Source organism: Talpa occidentalis, unplaced genomic scaffold, assembly GCF_014898055.3.
Source record: "Talpa occidentalis isolate TD23 unplaced genomic scaffold, MPIMG_talOcc4v2.1 talOcc4.9, whole genome shotgun sequence".
Lineage (NCBI taxonomy): Eukaryota > Metazoa > Chordata > Mammalia > Eulipotyphla > Talpidae > Talpa > Talpa occidentalis.
Genome location: NW_023605305.1, coordinates 22,675,818 through 22,692,108, shown reverse-complemented (window position 1 = coordinate 22,692,108; position 16,291 = coordinate 22,675,818). Strand labels below are relative to the sequence as shown.

The following is a 16,291-nucleotide window of genomic DNA, read 5'->3' as shown; positions in this document are numbered from 1 at the left end:
CTATTTCTTCCTTTGTTTTCTCGACCTACATATTTTAAACCTTAAAACATTCAGGCATAATTTCATATGAGTGACTGAGAAGATGACTCATCTCCGACTTACTCATCAGTGTATGTATCCGGCCCACTCAGACTGTGTAGGTGTTGTGTCTAGGCTTTCAGTCAAGTTCTAGCAACAGTTCTGCTCTGTGATCTTTATATTAAAGTAATCCAACCTGATCTGTTTGTCCATAGGAGTATTCATGACTGCATGTATGTGTTGTGTTTTCTTTTTTTCTGTAGCTGCACACTGACAAGAAGCAGATCAGCGTCGGGTTCATTGGCTACCCAAATGTCGGCAAGAGCTCTGTGATAAACACATTGCGCTCCAAGAAAGTTTGCAGTGTGGCCCCCATTGCGGGGGAAACAAAGGTAAGGCTGCCTCAAGGGGATCTTCTTTACCGTTAGGTATTTCCTCTTCATGGGGAGGGATCCTTAAGATGATGATTTCTATCTGCTATTCCATTTCTATCTCATGAATGAAGACCACCACTGGGCATTTAGTCTCCATGTAAAAGTTTGGAATGTATCAGTTGTTTCTGCCCATTTTGGTAAGACTAAGAGTACTTGTATGCTACTGTGTGGCTTTGGCATGATTTGGTAAGTGCCATTTATATTGGTCTGTTTTAAATTGTCGCTTTGATCTTTTACTCTTGACAGACAAAACTGGCCCAAGAATATTTGATATTTAAGAACTAAATAAAACTCAATGTTAGGGTACATTCTGGCAGTTGGGGCTCATGCCCTAGAGCACAGAGTATTGGGGGCAGTATGTGGTTCTGTTAAAAGGACGAGAGGCCAAACAGTATCAAGCTGCCAAGAGTACTTTCAAAAATGAGGACAAGTTTTACTGCCTGTTGCTGTGCAGCCCTACGCGGGCCCGAACCTGATGGACTCCTGACTGACGGAAACTAGAGTTTATCCTTGGGGGAGAGACTTCATAGCTTACTCAGCAGTTGCCTGGCTCCCTTTCCCACTTTTAGCTTCATGAGCATCAAAGGTTTGTGAAAATAGATTCAGTGTTTAAACTGGGGAAGTCTCTGGCTTTTTTCCCCCTCTTCATAGGTCTGGCAGTATATTACCTTGATGCGGCGGGTATTCCTCATCGACTGCCCAGGGGTGGTGTATCCCTCTGAGGACTCCGAGACAGACATCGTGCTGAAAGGAGTTGTGAGTATTTCAGTCCTGAGAGGCTCTTTGTTTTCCTGTTGGGGGGCAGGAGGGGGACCCTGGATACCCTTGCTTTCTAATTTTTACTCATTCAGAAAGCAGTTTGGGGTCAGCCTGTCTGACCAAACTTGAGGAACATGATGCTGAACAGGGCAGGCCTCTCCAGCCCACTTAAGCCTGTTTGAGGAGTTAGCGGAACTGTGGGCATATCTGGTCAATGTCATCCTACAAGCGTTTGTAGTTTACACACGGGATCCAAAGAGAAGCAGAGCCTGTTTATATTTAGTGATAATTCATCTTCATGGGTTTATGAGTTGAGTCATTTTGGAACTCAGTCATTTCCTCACTTGTTTCTGCATGAGATCGAAGACTTTAAATGGTTCCACTTAACCTTAGCTGGTGCTCCTGGCTATACATCCTGTGTGCATTCCTCCCCTCCTGTCTGAAACATCATATTGCCTTTTCTTACTGTCCTTGTATTGGCAGACATTTCTGCAAGCGGGTATTTTGAAGCATTCCAAGTATAAACTGCTTGCGGAAGCCACATAGTTAGTTTGTGGTGAATTGGGATTAAAGCTAAGTTCTGGACTCCGTGGCTGTGGTTAGCTTTCAGTGGGGCTCCGTTCAGCTGGCCCTGTCTAGCCACCTCGGAAAAAGGCTTCTGCCAAGCCTGCTTGCTTTATGGCATTGAAAGCTATTTTCAAGTATTGTTCCCGAGAATACTGGGAACTTCACTGTTTTCGTGATACGGTTTATAAGCAAGGGATTTCCTATTAATTTCTAGGTTCAAGTTGAAAAAATTAAAACTCCTGAAGACCACATTGGTGCTGTACTTGAACGAGCAAAGCCAGAATATATCAGTAAGACATACAAGATTGATTCTTGGGAGAATGCTGAGGACTTTCTTGAGAAGCTAGCTTTCCGGACTGGGAAGCTATTAAAGGTGAGCCAGGGCTTTCGAGGATAAAGACTGATGCCTTGCACTGACCTGTGGTGTGAATCTTTTTTGTTGTGCCTTGGGTGAGAGGTGTGAAACTTATCAGGTAGGTGGTGAACCACTGGAACAGCTAAAATTCCTGCAGACTGGCAGGTGGTTTTGTTGTTTGAATTTAACTGGGAGTCTTTCTGTGATGTTTCAGGGTGGAGAGCCTGACTTGCAGACTGTGGGTAAAATGGTTCTCAATGACTGGCAGAGAGGGCGCATTCCTTTCTTTGTCAAGCCACCCAATGCAGAACCTCCAGCTGCCCCCCAGGTAAGAACAGGGTGGACCCACATCTTGGAAAGCTTAGTTACTAACATAGGTGTGGTGTCTTCTGATTACCTCCCTTTATGGAGTCTTTTTCTTTGGCGTAGGTATTTTAACAGCAGTGTCTCTGGTGCCAGAATGCTGTTGTCATGACCTTGTTGGGGGTTGGCATTTGGAGACTAGGAAGTAGTAGATGTTTGACAGAAGATCAGACAACTTTGCTAGGCCTTGAAAAAGAGGCTTCATTAAACGTAGGTGCTCTTGTGTATCTTTTCTTAATGTTTGAGGAGCAGAGGCATTCTCCAGATCACTTGGTTAACAAGTATGTATTAGACCCAACCTGGTGCCAGGCACGGGGCATACACATGAATGACAGAGGAGCGAGACACACTTGGTAGTCAGGGAAAGAAGTCTTTAGATTTGGGCTGGACTGAGAAGTTTTCCTGCCGTTCTGTTCCCTAACCCTGGTAGTGGACCCCACAAGGCTCCAACTTTAGTGCTTTGCTTTTCTATTTCTAGGATCTTTTTCAGGGCTCTGCCAATTTTCTCGAAGAGGTGGCTTTAAGTTTTACTTCCAAGCCAATATCATTTGGGTCCATATAGTTCTGGTTTCCTCTTACCTGTACTCCCTTCTAGAGTTTAATTTTCAGCTAGTTGTTGCCAGCTGGAATATCCAGCATTTCAGAATCAGTATACCTGAAACTGTTGTTTGATCCACTTTCTCCCCTCCACCAAACAACCATCTTCTTTGTATGTTGTCTTTCACTCATGATTCATTCAGAAAAATATATTGAGTTTCTCCTATGTGCAAGGCACTCTTCTGGCTCCTGGAGGGATTGCAGTGTAAAGCAGACAGAATTCCCTGCCGTCTTGCACTTATGTGCCAGTGGATCAGTGGTGATTTTTTCCCATACCAAATATGTTTTGATTTTCCATATCAGTCTTGTAATTTGCTGACACCACAGGGTGTCTAATAAATCAGCTCAGTTCTCACACTACCTCCTGGAGTTAACACAAACCCCATAGCTTAAGGGCTCATTCCTATAAGACTGCCCCTACTTAAGATGCCAATTGCAGACAGGGTTCCCAGGCTACCCACACTCCTGCCCAGCTGACTACAAATTTGGGGACCTCTAGCATAATTTGCTAAAATGTTTCTCAGAATTTAGAAAAGTGCTTTGTTTCTGTACAGTTAAGTGTTTCTAGGCCAGTGTAAGCCCTGGTAGGCCACATGGGGCTGTGAGTGCTGAGGCTGTCCCACACCAGCAGGCAATTCTCAGACTCCAGCAGAGTCCAAGAATTCAGCTCAATACTGGCCATATCTACCCAGAGACAGGTTACGAATTTAGTCTCCCAAGGCAGTGTCTCTGCTTCAACACTGGCATCAAGCCCCAGATAAGCCCATACTTCTGACCAGCCAGCTATAGACCAGATGTCCCCAGGCCCCTCCTCAGACTTCAGGTGCCTGTTGCAAGCCCACATTATTATCTGTGCACCTGACCAACTGCCTGTAAACCAGAGGTTCCCAGGACACTCTCCTCAGGATCCATTAATTAGCTAGAATGCCTAACAGAACTCAGGAAACCTTTAAATATCTAGATCCCTGATTTATTACAAAGGCTACAAGCAACAGCCAGATGGAAGAGCTGCCTTGGGCAGGTGTGGGGAAGAATCGAGGCGTGTCCATAACCTCTCACAGCATTTGCGCAAAATCTCCATGTGTTCACCTAGCCAGAAGCGCTTCCTTTTGGGGTTTTGTGGAGGCTTCATCACATAGGTGTGAAGAACTCATTGGCTGTTGGCAGTTGAATTCAACCTCCAGCCCCTCTCCCTCCCTTGAGGTTAGGAGGGTGGGACTCTAAGTTCCAACCTTCTCTTCTGTTGGTTTCTGCAAACTACCAGCCCCCTTCCTCATATGTTTTCCAAAAGTTACATTCATTAACAGACAAAAACACCTTTAATACTGAACACTTAAGAAATTCCCAGGCTTTTGTGGGAGCCTGGGTCAGGAACTAGATGAAGACCAAATGTATGTGAGAAATGCGTTTCGGTCATCTGAATATTACACACATGTGAAGCCCTAGTAAGAACCCCATGCATACTTCTCTTTGCCCCCTTATCTAAAACAGGTCACCGTCCCCCACTGGTGCTCATTCTGGCTTCTCCTCACGAGGTTCCCCTTTCTTTTTTTTTTAATAGAGGCATGTTTTATTTATTTGTTTGTTTGTTTGTTTTTGTTTATACAAGCACTGGGTACAGTCAGAAGCGCGGGAGGGCGAGAGAATTCACCAGAGCCAGAGCGGGGAGCAGAGCAGGCAGAAGGACCGAAGTACACTGCTGAGGGGAGCAGCGGGCGGCAGGAGAGGTCTGCGCGCCATGTGGGACCCTCCTTCAGTGGCCGGGGAGCAGCCGGGGATCGAACCGGCGCTGCAGAGGCTGCGGGCAGCTTCGCAACCCAGCGCTCAACCGCTGCGCCACCGGGGAGGTCCGGTTCCCCTTTCTTATGTCAGACCCTGCCTTTGCTTTCTCGACACCTCACCTTAGTCCGCAACAGCTTCTAACTTGTGCTATATAAATCCTTATTACTTATCAGAAAAATCCTTATTACTCATCAGACTTTTCTTGTGTAGTGTTGTGTGCTTATCTTGTATGTGCTTATCTCAAGAACCTCCATTCCTTACACCCCTCAGGGAAGACAGTGGGGTGGAGGAGTCTTATTTGTGTGCAGCAAGTAGTTGATTTGCTTTATTGGGTAAATCCTCTTAGAGCTGGCATATACTTTGAAACCACAGATACAGTTGACCCTTGAACAACATGGGGTTGAAATGCAAGGGTCCACTGGCAAGAGAATTTTTTTTTAATCCTTGGCTTCTGCACTTGCAGATTCAACCAGTCGCAGATGTCAGTCTGAAAATGCAGAACCCAGATATACAAGGGTGACTTTGAGGCATTGTTCAAGGGTCAACTCTATGTTCCCTTGATCCTTTCCTACCAGGTTCTGGGTTTAATGCACAGTGGCATAGAGTAGATTGACAATGTGACTCAAATTTGAGTTTCAGTATTTCTCCTTAGTCCTGAGGAGAGAGCACTGTGTCACTTGAGAGCTAGGTGTAAGTTCAGAAATTCAGTTTTTATTTTCTGGTTCCTTTTCTCTCCCCTACCACTACTCCTTTTCTGTCCTGAATAGCTTTCATCTTCATCTTTGGAAGCGGCCCCAGAAACAACTCAGAACAATCCAGAAGCAGAAATCATGGAACCTGTAGGTGAAGAGGAAGAATCTGCCACTGAGAAGGAAAAAGAAGAGAACAGTCACTGTGATGCGGACTCGGAAATGCAGCAGATTCTTGCACGAGTTCGGCAGAACTTTGGCAAAATCAACGTTGTGCCTCAGTTTTCTGGGGATGACCTGGTTCCTCTAGAGGTGTCAGATATTGATGAAGAGCTTGAGAGCTTTTCTGCAGAGGAGGAGGAACAGGAGTGTCCAGGAGATGAGGAGGAGGAGTCAGCCCCAGAGTCTCAGGAAGAAGCCCAGGGAAGCGACACCAAGGCAGTCATTCAAGCCCTGGATGAAAAGATTGCTAAATACCAGAAGTTTTTAAACAAAGCCAAAGCTAAAAAGTTTTCAGCAGTCAGGTAGTACTTTCATTTTCTCACAAATTTCAGTTTGCTTGTTTCTTTTCCAGAAACTTTCAAGGAGTGGTGTTTCAGTAGGCAGGGCCAGGAGGGGGAGTTACTGCCATTTCAAAAATGTGGTCTGTAAATTTTCAGACTTTAGCTAATTAAAAGAGAGGCTTTGCTGTTCATTCTTTTGGAAATTGTTAGGGAGCTGCAGGCATTGACTTTTATTGACTGATAGCTGTGTAAAGACAAGTGGGGTTCATTATTGATCTGTTAGGGTCTCCAAGTCAGCACGTGCTTTGGGCAGTTGAGATCGTTGGACAACTGCATCACTTTGTTTTCTGTTTTAGAATATCCAAGGGACTAAGTGAAAAGATTTTTGCAAAATCAGAAGAACCAAGAAGAACCACTGAAGAAGATGGAGAAGATTCAGGTAAAGTTAAATGATTTAGCTTGTTTAGTTTTGAGTTGCATCTTTAGAACTTTGGCAAATCTCAGTTTAATATCCAGATTATCTTTGTGTGATCATTATGCACATAGGTATCTATGATATCTGGCAAATTACCTTGGTTCCACATACTATTTATAAGTTTGATTATCCACCTTTCATTCTGTTCATTTCTTAGAATTAAATTGGCAAGTCAGATAGCTTCCTTCTTTAAAAAAAAAAAGTACATTTTAACCATGTATTTCAAGGGTGATTCCACACACAGATTTTTTTTTTGGTGCAGGCGACGTTAGTTTATATGTTTATATCCCCCACTGGACTAATAGCTTCCAAATCAAGAGTGTCTTTCCTGCTTCCCTCTGCTTTCTGTTCATCACCATCCATGTACAGGCCTTCCAGTCCCTCTGACACAGCAGGCTCAGTCCCACCTTTCGATTCACAGAAAAACTTATACAGAAAATCCCTGTTTCTTTTCTGTGTTATGTATTGTTTCCAGTGCCTACCAGAAAGGGAAAGAAGAGGAAGGCACCGAGGGAAGAGGAACATTCAAATAAGACTCGCGGGAAACTGACATCGAAGGAAGTATGTGTTTCTGTAGCCCTTGTATATGGAAAGTAGGGAGGAGAAGTCCAGTCCTCGAGACCCAGTCCTCCTGAAACCAGGGGCCTGAAGTTCAGTGCAAGGAACCCTGGTCCTGATGTTAAATAGGACAAGAGGGGCCCCCTGGACGAATGTCCTTGTTACGTCCTCTGTGTTAGAAGTTCCCAGTCACTGTCCTCAGGCACCTGAACCGTTCTCCAGAAGGGTCCGTTTTACCCAGCCTAGGGAAACAACAGGAGGAGCGGCGTAGGCAGAGGGGTCGTTGCCCTCTGGACAGCTTTGGGACTGGGCAGCTAGCAGCTGGCGTGAGCCTTCCTGGGAGGTGCAGAGTTGATTTTTGGAAGTGTTCAGCCTAGAACTGGAGACCACGTGTGAGGGGTGCTGTGGGGAGGATTCCGGTATTGGATGAGGTGGACCCCAGTGACTGACTCAGTGTCACGATGGAAGTGCAAACTCAGGTCTGAGAGGGGAGCCTTCCTTCGTCGTCAGCGCCGTGTCTGGTGCCCGTGGCAGTAGCGTGGGAAGTGGGGCAAGGAAACAGGGGGCCTATTTTATGACTTCAGTGTTTGTTTTTTTTTGCCCCTTTTTTATAGCGGAGGCGAGCCGCACGCCAGCAGCAATCCAAAAAAGTTGGTGTGCGCTACTATGAGACACATAATGTGAAAAACAGGAACAGGAACAAAAAGAAGACCAATGACTCAGAGGGACAGAAACACAAACACAAAAAATTCAAACATAAGCAGTAACATTTAAAATGTTGTTTATTAAATTATATAAAAATATGCAATTGTGTTTGTGTTCTTCACGCCCAGTTGGCATATCTAAAGCCATAATATATTTGTGTTGAGGTCTGACAGTTGAAGTCTTTCACCAGTGCTAGTGCAAATAAAAATAAAACCCCCACGCCCTCAAGGAGTTCCATGCGCCAGTCCTTTGGCCCTTCTGATGCTTGAATTGACCCTCTCAGTTCCTCCAGGATGTAACTGCTATAAATGCGTGACAGAGATGAGGTCTGTAACGTGAAAAGTGTGGCCTCTCTTTTCTATTAGCAGTTTGGAACAGAAATGTAAAGGAAGGACGTGTAAAGGATGTAGTACCACGGCCTGGGCTTTAAGGTAGGGAAAGCCTGCGGCCGCTTCTGTGGTCTCTCATCAAGTCTGTGAAGTGGCCAGTGCTTTACTGTTGCCAAGTCATGGAACCGGCTCATCTCCGTGAACACCGGCCTTTCTCAGGAGAGTGACACTCCACACATTTCCAGGGAGTCTTATTGAATTTCTCTGGATACCTGGTTAAGGGTAAAGGCTGTGACTTCAGATTTGAGATCAGTGTATAAGGCACATTCAGCTTGGTGAAACACAGCTCTTCTGGTGGGGCTGTGCTGCTTCCAGTGAGCCTTGACGCCCTGACCAGCATGGGTGTCAGGGGAGGGTGCCACTAAAGAGACCCTCTTTCGGGGAAGAGTACACTTGAGGCATCTGACCAAATGTGCCTTTAGCATATGTTACACGAAATGTGACTGAAAGATGCAAATCACCCAACTTGCCACCCTAGCCCACCCTAGTCCTGAATTAGATTTATTTTACTAATTCAGTCTTCTGGGTTTACCAAACAAGAGTACCGAGCCTTCAAAACTTCTGAGTTTAACTTAAGAGGAATAGTAAAACACAGCTGAATACAGGCCATGGCCCAATCATTAATAATTAGAACTGCTTATGCGGTCTGGGCACCTCTCCACTTGCTAATTAAACGCAGCTAGTTAGAGGGACGTAGGCCAGGGTTTGGTCTTCTGCAGAAAAAGGTGAACAAATGAGATTAGTGGTGGAGGAGGAGCCGAGATGCCAGCAGCTCACAGTGAAGGTTGTGAGTTGTACTTCTTGCCAGCAAACATTTGCTTCCTCAAAAGCCATGAGATTGACTCAACCTTTGCCTCCTCACCTAAGCAGTCTACAGTAGGAGGAAGGGGTCCAATTGACTTGGCAGGTAAGGAGATGAGAACGATAAACCCAGAACTCCAAAATGAGTTACTGGAACTGAACTGGGGTAGGGATGATGAAAAGCCATCAGATAAGGGAAAGTAAGGCCAGAGAAACCCAACTTAAGGCAGAAGATAAAATGGAGACACAAGCAGTTCCATTTGGTCAGAAATGCGTAATGGCGTGGAGATGATCAGAGTAATTGCTTCAGTAGAAAGGGGTGAATTCAAGCCTTACTGTTTGAGTTGGCAAATCCCAAGGTTGGCCAGTAAGCCACATACAGGGGCTCTGGCCTGTGCCACCTTCCTTTGCCCGGCCAGGATCCTGGCTGATGGGTTTCATGACTTGTGACATATGAAGGTGGTGATCAGGGCAGGGATGGCTTATTCACTCAGGAAACTAGCTTTTTATTACAAAGGGCTTATGATGGGGCAGTAGAGCTTGCTGAGACCCATATGGAAAGTATCACTTCTTTGGTGCAATAATGCCTTCCAGTTGGGCCTGAAAAACAAAAACAAACTCCATTAATATTTGAAACTTGCAGCCGAACACAAATAGCTGAGAGGTGATTAAAGCCTGGGAAGAAGAACCCAAATGCTGCCACTCCAAGTGTTTTTTCCCTTCATTCCCAACTCCATATTTTCTAGATTAACTGGTTTCTGTCTTGGCATACGGTCTTGCTACATGAGGAGAAACCAGAGCTGTCCTGGTTTCCATACAGTAATGGCTCAGTGTCGAATATAAAGCATAGAAAAGGAAATTGAATAAAAGTTGTTGAAATCATGGTTTTTCATGGCTCAGATTTCAGGCCTGCATACGTTCGGCTAAGTTAAACATTTGGCTCTCTGGTTTGGGAGCCTGGGAGCTCTGTGCTGGGACGAGAGGTTTGGGAAACAGCAAATTTTCAGCCACTGAGACAACTTGACACCCAATTAGAGGAAATTGCTGCCAGTGAGTAGGGAGCTGTCTATCTCGTATGTAAAGCTCAAGGCACTTGGGAGTTCCTCTGCCGCTGCAGCCAGTCAAATAATTCACTGTCATGGTATGTGGACAGATCTTTGAGTTAGGTCTATCCTGGGGACTGCAAACATGGCTGCATTTGCAGTGCAGCTTTGAACCAATAAAAATAACTCACTTCTAAAGAATCCTTCGCCCTGGGGATTACAGGGTTGCTTGTAAAAATTGGAAAGATGCCAAGGTATTCTGCTTAGCTCTTGTCGCCAGTACCATAGGAGGAACTGAGGAATTTGGGCTTATGCTAAAGAAATACGGCAGATAAGGCAGGCAGCTTCAGAGGCTGCCAAGTAAACAGATTCACATCTGGCTGTGAAACTTTCTAGTTTTTCTTTGTTAAACTTTTCAGAGACAAGGAAATTGCTGTTACTGTCCATTAGTTAATACAAGTCCCTAATCTCAAACACCTGATTGCCTTGGCGTGTAGCGCCAACAAGCCTGTCAACCACGAGGTGAGCTTTCTGTGGGACTTGGAGGAGAGGGAGATACCACCGCGGGGACAGCCACTAAGTGTGAATAGGCCACCCACCTCGAATCAGCCGGTGTCATGACCACCTGGCGACCTTGTTGCCAGCCCCACACCCCCACAGTTTCTGATTCAGATTTGGGGTGGACCCAATAGTTTGTGTTTCTAAAAGTTGCCCGTATGAAGGTGATTTTGATCTGTGGCCCAACCTTTGAGAACCTTTGGACCAGACTCTAGAGAGCCTGGAGTTTCAGAGGTCCGAAGCCTGGCCCCTTGCCCAGCTCTTTCCACCAGTTCCCCTCCCTCCCACTAGCGCAGCTGGATAAAAATGTGCCACTCAGAAAACGGGTATGAGGAAAAGCACCTACCGCTGAGTTCTCTCACCACGCCCTTGGGGAATCTTCCAGATTTGAAGTGACTCCCTCCCAAAGGGCCTTCCCTGCCCATCCCAAAAGCAGTGTCACAGAGGACAAGTGGGTAGGCACAGCCACAAACCCGCTGAAGAGTCCAGCCCACTCGGAAGGCTCCAAGATAGCAGCCGTGACAAGAAGACACTTGGCTCACTTTTTGCCATATCTACCTCACCCTGTACAGCTTTTGTCCAAAGGGACAAAAAATCCCCCCATTGGGTGCCAGGCTGAGGTGTCATGGGGACTTAAGAGTCGAGAGCAGAGCCCCTTCCGGAGCTGGATGGATGGAGAATCTGGGAAATGAACCCTCAGTTCGCTCCTCTCCCCCCACCCCCCCCGGAGGCAGCTTCCTCTTCTCTGGCAGTGCCTGTGGACCACTATTTAAGTCATCAGCGGAGCAGGAGCCGCTGCTCGGAGATTACCTTCAGCTGCTGATTCGTCCGCTTTAGGAACTGAATCTCCTCGTTGTGCTTCTTCTCCTCCACCTGTCTCCGCTCACTCTCCCGCCTCTCGGTGGCCTCACATTTTGCCTTCTGCTCGTTCACTTGTCTCTCCAAATCTTTCTTTTCTGTTTCCAATTCTGCAATCTGAGGACAGAACCCCCAGTCATCCTGGGAAGTCACCAAGTAGATGGGGTGGTGTGAGCTCTGGGAGGAGAGGACTTCGGGCGCAGCTGGCCGAGGGGAGACATCACGGGGTCTGCACTGCCACCCAGTGGGAGGTCAGTGACTGGCATGGCAGGTCCACAGAGGAGAGAGCTCTGCAGTGCCCAGGCTGGCTTTTACACCCTAAAACAAGGGGGCTTCACTGGGGTAATGGGAGAGCACCCTAAGAGACCAGAATTCAGTGCGGGAATGACAACCAGGCTGCTCTGAGGCTGACAGAAAGGTTCACCGAGGGCCAAAGCCTCATGGCAAACCCCACTCACTTTCCTCTCCATGTCTGACTTCCCCTGTTCGGCCTGCAGTGCCTTCCTCATGCCAAATGCCACGCTGCTCTCGTACAAGGTCTGGTAGGCTGCGATGGTCATGCGGATCTCGTCCCGGACTCGCAGCAGCAGCAGCCCCCTCTCCGCACAGTTGATGGTGACCTCGCGGATCAGCTCATCTTCCAACGCACACACATGGAGGTCAGAGAGAGCAGGCAAGAGGGGCGAGGTACCTTGTCACTGCCCACCCACCTCAGTGGGCCCAGGAGCCTTGCCATGTTGCCAGGCAATCAGCAAGGCCAGTTTGGCCAGGGCAGAGACTGGAGCCCAGGTTGCTTTGCAGCTGTGGGCTCCTCTTCTGTTCTCAGACAAAAATTGGGTACCAGTCAAAGACATTTGAATTTTCATTTGGAGATGGTGGTGGTTTTAAAGCAGCTGGGAAATCCTACCTGCCCCCTTGACTAGACCGGGATGGGGCTGAGATGGCAATGTCTAGAGCTTGCCCACCCATCTCCTCCACAAAAGCTGACCTGGAGGGCAAACCATAAATCATACTCAGTCTGAAGAGAGTCTGCCAGACCCTGCACCTGCCCTCTGGCTTGAAGAAGGCAGATGGGGTCTACATAGAACAATGGGATTGGGTTGGGGGGTACACATCTGACACCAGCACTTGAGGAAGGAGATCTCAAACCCCTTGTGCCTTGGTTAACAGCAAATTACCCTGAAACACTTTTCTGGTCCAAGGGCTAAATGTTGGGTGGATGTAAATATAGAGCATTAACGTTCCTGATTTAAAAATTTACACGTGCTTATTATAGCTGTCTTTGGGAAACAGAATGGGTGTCCTCATCTTACTCCAAACATCTGCTAAGGGATGAGGAACCAGGCACTCGGGAAAATGGTGACAGGCAAGTGAGTACTGGTCGGGGGAAGAGGGCACACAGGTGGCAGTTCCTGAGTGGCTTGGGTAGCAGGAGATTAAATGATTACAGGATGGGGTAGTCTGCAGTTTAGGGTTACTCAGGGCTCAGATCTGAATGAAGGGGATGGAAAAGGAGGCAGCGGGGGGTGCAATGTTCATGCTCACCAAAACACTGTGAGTAGAGCTCCCTGCGCACGGGGCAGATGCCCGTCTCCCTGGCCTGCCGCTGCTGCAGCTTCAGGTCCAGCTGCTCCTGCAGGTGCACCACGTCCATCCTGGTGCTGGGGGCACTGGACACCTGCTGGATCCATAGCTGTGTGTCTTCCACCCACTCCCTGCAGCACAGACAGAGCCAGGCTGAGCAAAGCCCACTGACCAGAGCGGGTCCTCAGGACATGAGCAGAGAGGGCCCTTCGAGTTGTCGGCCTGAGCAGGAGTGAGGGCACCTCTGTCACCGAGTGACTGAATCCACCCTCTCTTTTCCCTGGGGAGTGGGAGCTTCAAGGTCACCATAGGACCCCTACCTTAGGACTAGGCAATCTTCACTCTCCCATGGCCCTCTGGGGAATCATCACCCATGTTCCAGATCTTACCCTTCTGACAAGGTTGAGGACAGATGGATGGTCAATGCTCCTTGAAGTAAACAGAAGGCCCCGTGGAAATTCTAATGTGTGGGGTGAACCATTCAGGGTACCACAAACTTTGTACAGTCAGGAAGAAGTGAATGTGTGTACTGGGGAGGCACACACATGGGGAGGTTCTCGACAGTGTGCACCTTTATGGGCCCCTCCAAAGTGAGCCTGAGACACCACTAGGTTCTAGAATCACAAGGAGGGAACCTGAGGGCAGAACTGCATGGGGGAGAGGACATCCACACATTAGTGCAAAGGAATTAACTGAGCCCTGCCACCCAGCCTTTGTCATTCGTCATGAAGGAGACTGCAGTCTCTTTTATAGTGTTTCCCCCCCTTTTTTTAAAGATTTATTTATTTATACAAAACTGGGGTACAGACCAGAGACTTGGGAAGGTGAGAGGATTCACCAGAGACAGAGTGGGGAACAGAACAGGCAGATGGACCAAAGACACTGCTGAGGGGAGCAGCAGGCGAGATAGGAGAGGTCTGTCATGCCATTTGGGAATCTCCCTGGCTGGCCAGGAATCGAACCCGCGCTGCAGAGGCTGTGGACAGCTTCACAGTGCTGCGCTCAACTCACTGTGCCACTAGGGAGGCCCCGTGTTTCCTCCTTTTAAGCTGAACTGTCAACTTATTACATAAACATCACCAAAAAGACATGTCAGATAGCAATACACGTGGCTGCAGAAGAAAGCAGCAGGGCGAGGGGTTTTGAAGAAGGGAGAAGTGCCCTATTATAGGGATTCTCAAGAGGCCCTCCGCGAGCAAGACCTGAGTGAAGAAACAAAGAGTGTCTTATTCCACAGCTGTGAGAACAGCAACTGTGAATGTCCCTAGGCCCAAGAGTTATTGGACCTGTTTCTGACTCAGCAAGCAGAGGCCTCAGGTCATCCGGAGAAACACAGGAGATCAGATCACAGGTATAGCAGAGACCAGATCATGCCAGGCCTTCCAGGTCATTGTAAGGACCTTGGATTTTAGTTTGAGGGAGATGGGAACCATTAAAGAGCTTCTGGCAGGAGACTGGTATGATCTGACATGATTTAGGGGGTGTGGAGATAGACTGTGCAAGCAGAGTGGACATAGGGCTTTCCGACAGGAGACAGCTGCAGTAGTGCTGGTGACAATGAGTGACGAGGAACGAGATGGGAGAAGCAAAGGTGGTGAAGAGCGGTCAGACTCGGGATATAATTTGAAGGTGGAGCCAAAAGAATTTGAGGAAGGGTAGAACCCGTGACATGAGAAGCAAAAGGAATGATGAAACATGGACTGAGCCCCTGGTGGAAAGACGGGGCAACGTGTGGAAGGTGACAAACTGATATAATTTGCACTTTTGAGTTTGAGATGTCTGCTAGACATCTTCACAAAGATAATGAGGCAGTAGAACATATGGGTCTGGAGTTTATGGGAGAGAACAGTCCTGGGAATGCAGACTTGGGAGCCCTCAGTATTTTTTTTTTTTAGAGACTTATTTATTTATACAAGAGCTGGGGTACAGGTCAGAGGTGCCAGAGGGTGAGAGAATCCACCAGAGACAGAGCGGGGAGCAGAACAGGCAGACAGACCAAAGACACTGCTGAGGGGAGCAGCAGGCGAGGCAGGAGAGGTCTGCCCGCCATGTGGGTTTCTCCCTGGCTGGCCAGGAATCAAACCCACGCTGCAGAGGCTCGGACAGCTTCAAAGTGCTGTGCGCAACCCGCTGTGCCACCAGGGAGGCCCGGGAACCTTCAGTATTTAAAGCCATTGCCTGGGTGAGAGCTCTCAGGAAATGAGGGGAGATAAAGAAGACAGCTCCCCCCACCCTCACAGCATCCAGCCACCTGTAAACTCTGGGAGCTCTGGGATGCTGTGAGGAAATCCCAGGCAAGAACAGAAGTCAGGTGCCTCTTCCCATATGCCCCAGTTCTGGGATGCAAAAGTCTGGGCCTTCTCCCAACCGCTGCTTCTACTTTGTTTTTGTTTTTTACCTTGGGGGCAGGATAGCGTTCAAGATTTCTTCTGCCTGCTTTGTAGGATCTGGGACCCAGGAAGTTGAGGGGAGCTTGGTCTTTGGTGGCTGTGGGACTGGGCCTGAGGGTCCTGGCTGCTGAGAGCTGACTTTCAGTGGCCGAGCCTGTAAGAGAGGGACAGGTTAGGGCTGGAGGTGATTCACTCAGGGGATCCCACATATTCTGGTCTCTGGTTTGCTCCAGGTCTCCAGCACATGTTTTCCCTGTTACCACCTCTCACCCTGTTACCATCTTCTCAGCAAAAGTGACTTTTCAGAGCTGAAGAAAACCACAAAGAATGTCTGATCCCACTCCAACCCAAATCTTGTATCTCCTTGAGCCAGTGGTTCTAGCATGGGTGCTCCTCATCTGCTTTCACACCTCTGGTGATGGCGCACATTACCAGATCTGTCCTTGGACCCGGCTATCATGAGCGAGTGAGTCCCTCCCACATCCCAGTGATTTCCTTTCCCATCCTAAATCTGCTCTTTGGGGTCACCCCACATCTGGGCTTCTTCTATCATTCTCTCATCCTCTTTCCCAGGTCCCAATTCCCTTTACTCCCAGTGGCTGCAGCCTTTGTCCCTTGAGATTCCGGACCCTCAACGCGGGGATCTGTTTTTCCACATGGGACTTTCCAGCCTCCCGCGGTCCCTGAGATCCGTTCTTACTTTGGGGCTCCGTTTCTCTGTGTTCCGGCTGACTAACACCGGGGTGTCGTATTTGAGCAAAGAGTCAGCAGGGGGAATCATGGCGGCGGCGGGGGTAGAAATTCAGCAGCTGACACTTCAGTCAGGGCCTTGTTTGCCGTCACCATGGAAACCTCGTCCGGCC

General features: G+C 48.0%; 2 protein-coding genes across 2 annotated transcripts in view; one reads left to right on the top strand and one right to left on the bottom strand.

Annotated features, from left to right (window-relative positions):
• GNL2 (G protein nucleolar 2) overlaps positions 1-7,908 on the top strand; it is a 23,259-nt gene extending 15,351 nt beyond the window's left edge. Inside the window, exons 9-16 of the mRNA XM_037498446.2 lie at positions 282-410; positions 1,104-1,208; positions 1,993-2,151; positions 2,348-2,461; positions 5,643-6,088; positions 6,424-6,506; positions 7,018-7,103; positions 7,715-7,908. Coding sequence (XP_037354343.1) covers positions 282-410; positions 1,104-1,208; positions 1,993-2,151; positions 2,348-2,461; positions 5,643-6,088; positions 6,424-6,506; positions 7,018-7,103; positions 7,715-7,867 — 1,275 coding nt within the window. The 3' untranslated portion in view covers positions 7,868-7,908. The remainder of the gene's footprint in view (positions 1-281; positions 411-1,103; positions 1,209-1,992; positions 2,152-2,347; positions 2,462-5,642; positions 6,089-6,423; positions 6,507-7,017; positions 7,104-7,714) is intronic.
• DNALI1 (dynein axonemal light intermediate chain 1) lies at positions 7,891-16,291 on the bottom strand. Its single transcript, XM_037498445.2, has 6 exons — positions 16,129-16,291; positions 15,437-15,582; positions 13,000-13,169; positions 11,913-12,091; positions 11,407-11,571; positions 7,891-9,595 (listed from the first exon to the last, which is right to left on the bottom strand). Exons 1-6 carry the CDS (start codon positions 16,207-16,209, stop codon positions 9,560-9,562), a joined length of 777 nt encoding a protein of 258 aa, XP_037354342.1. The 5' UTR covers positions 16,210-16,291; the 3' UTR covers positions 7,891-9,559.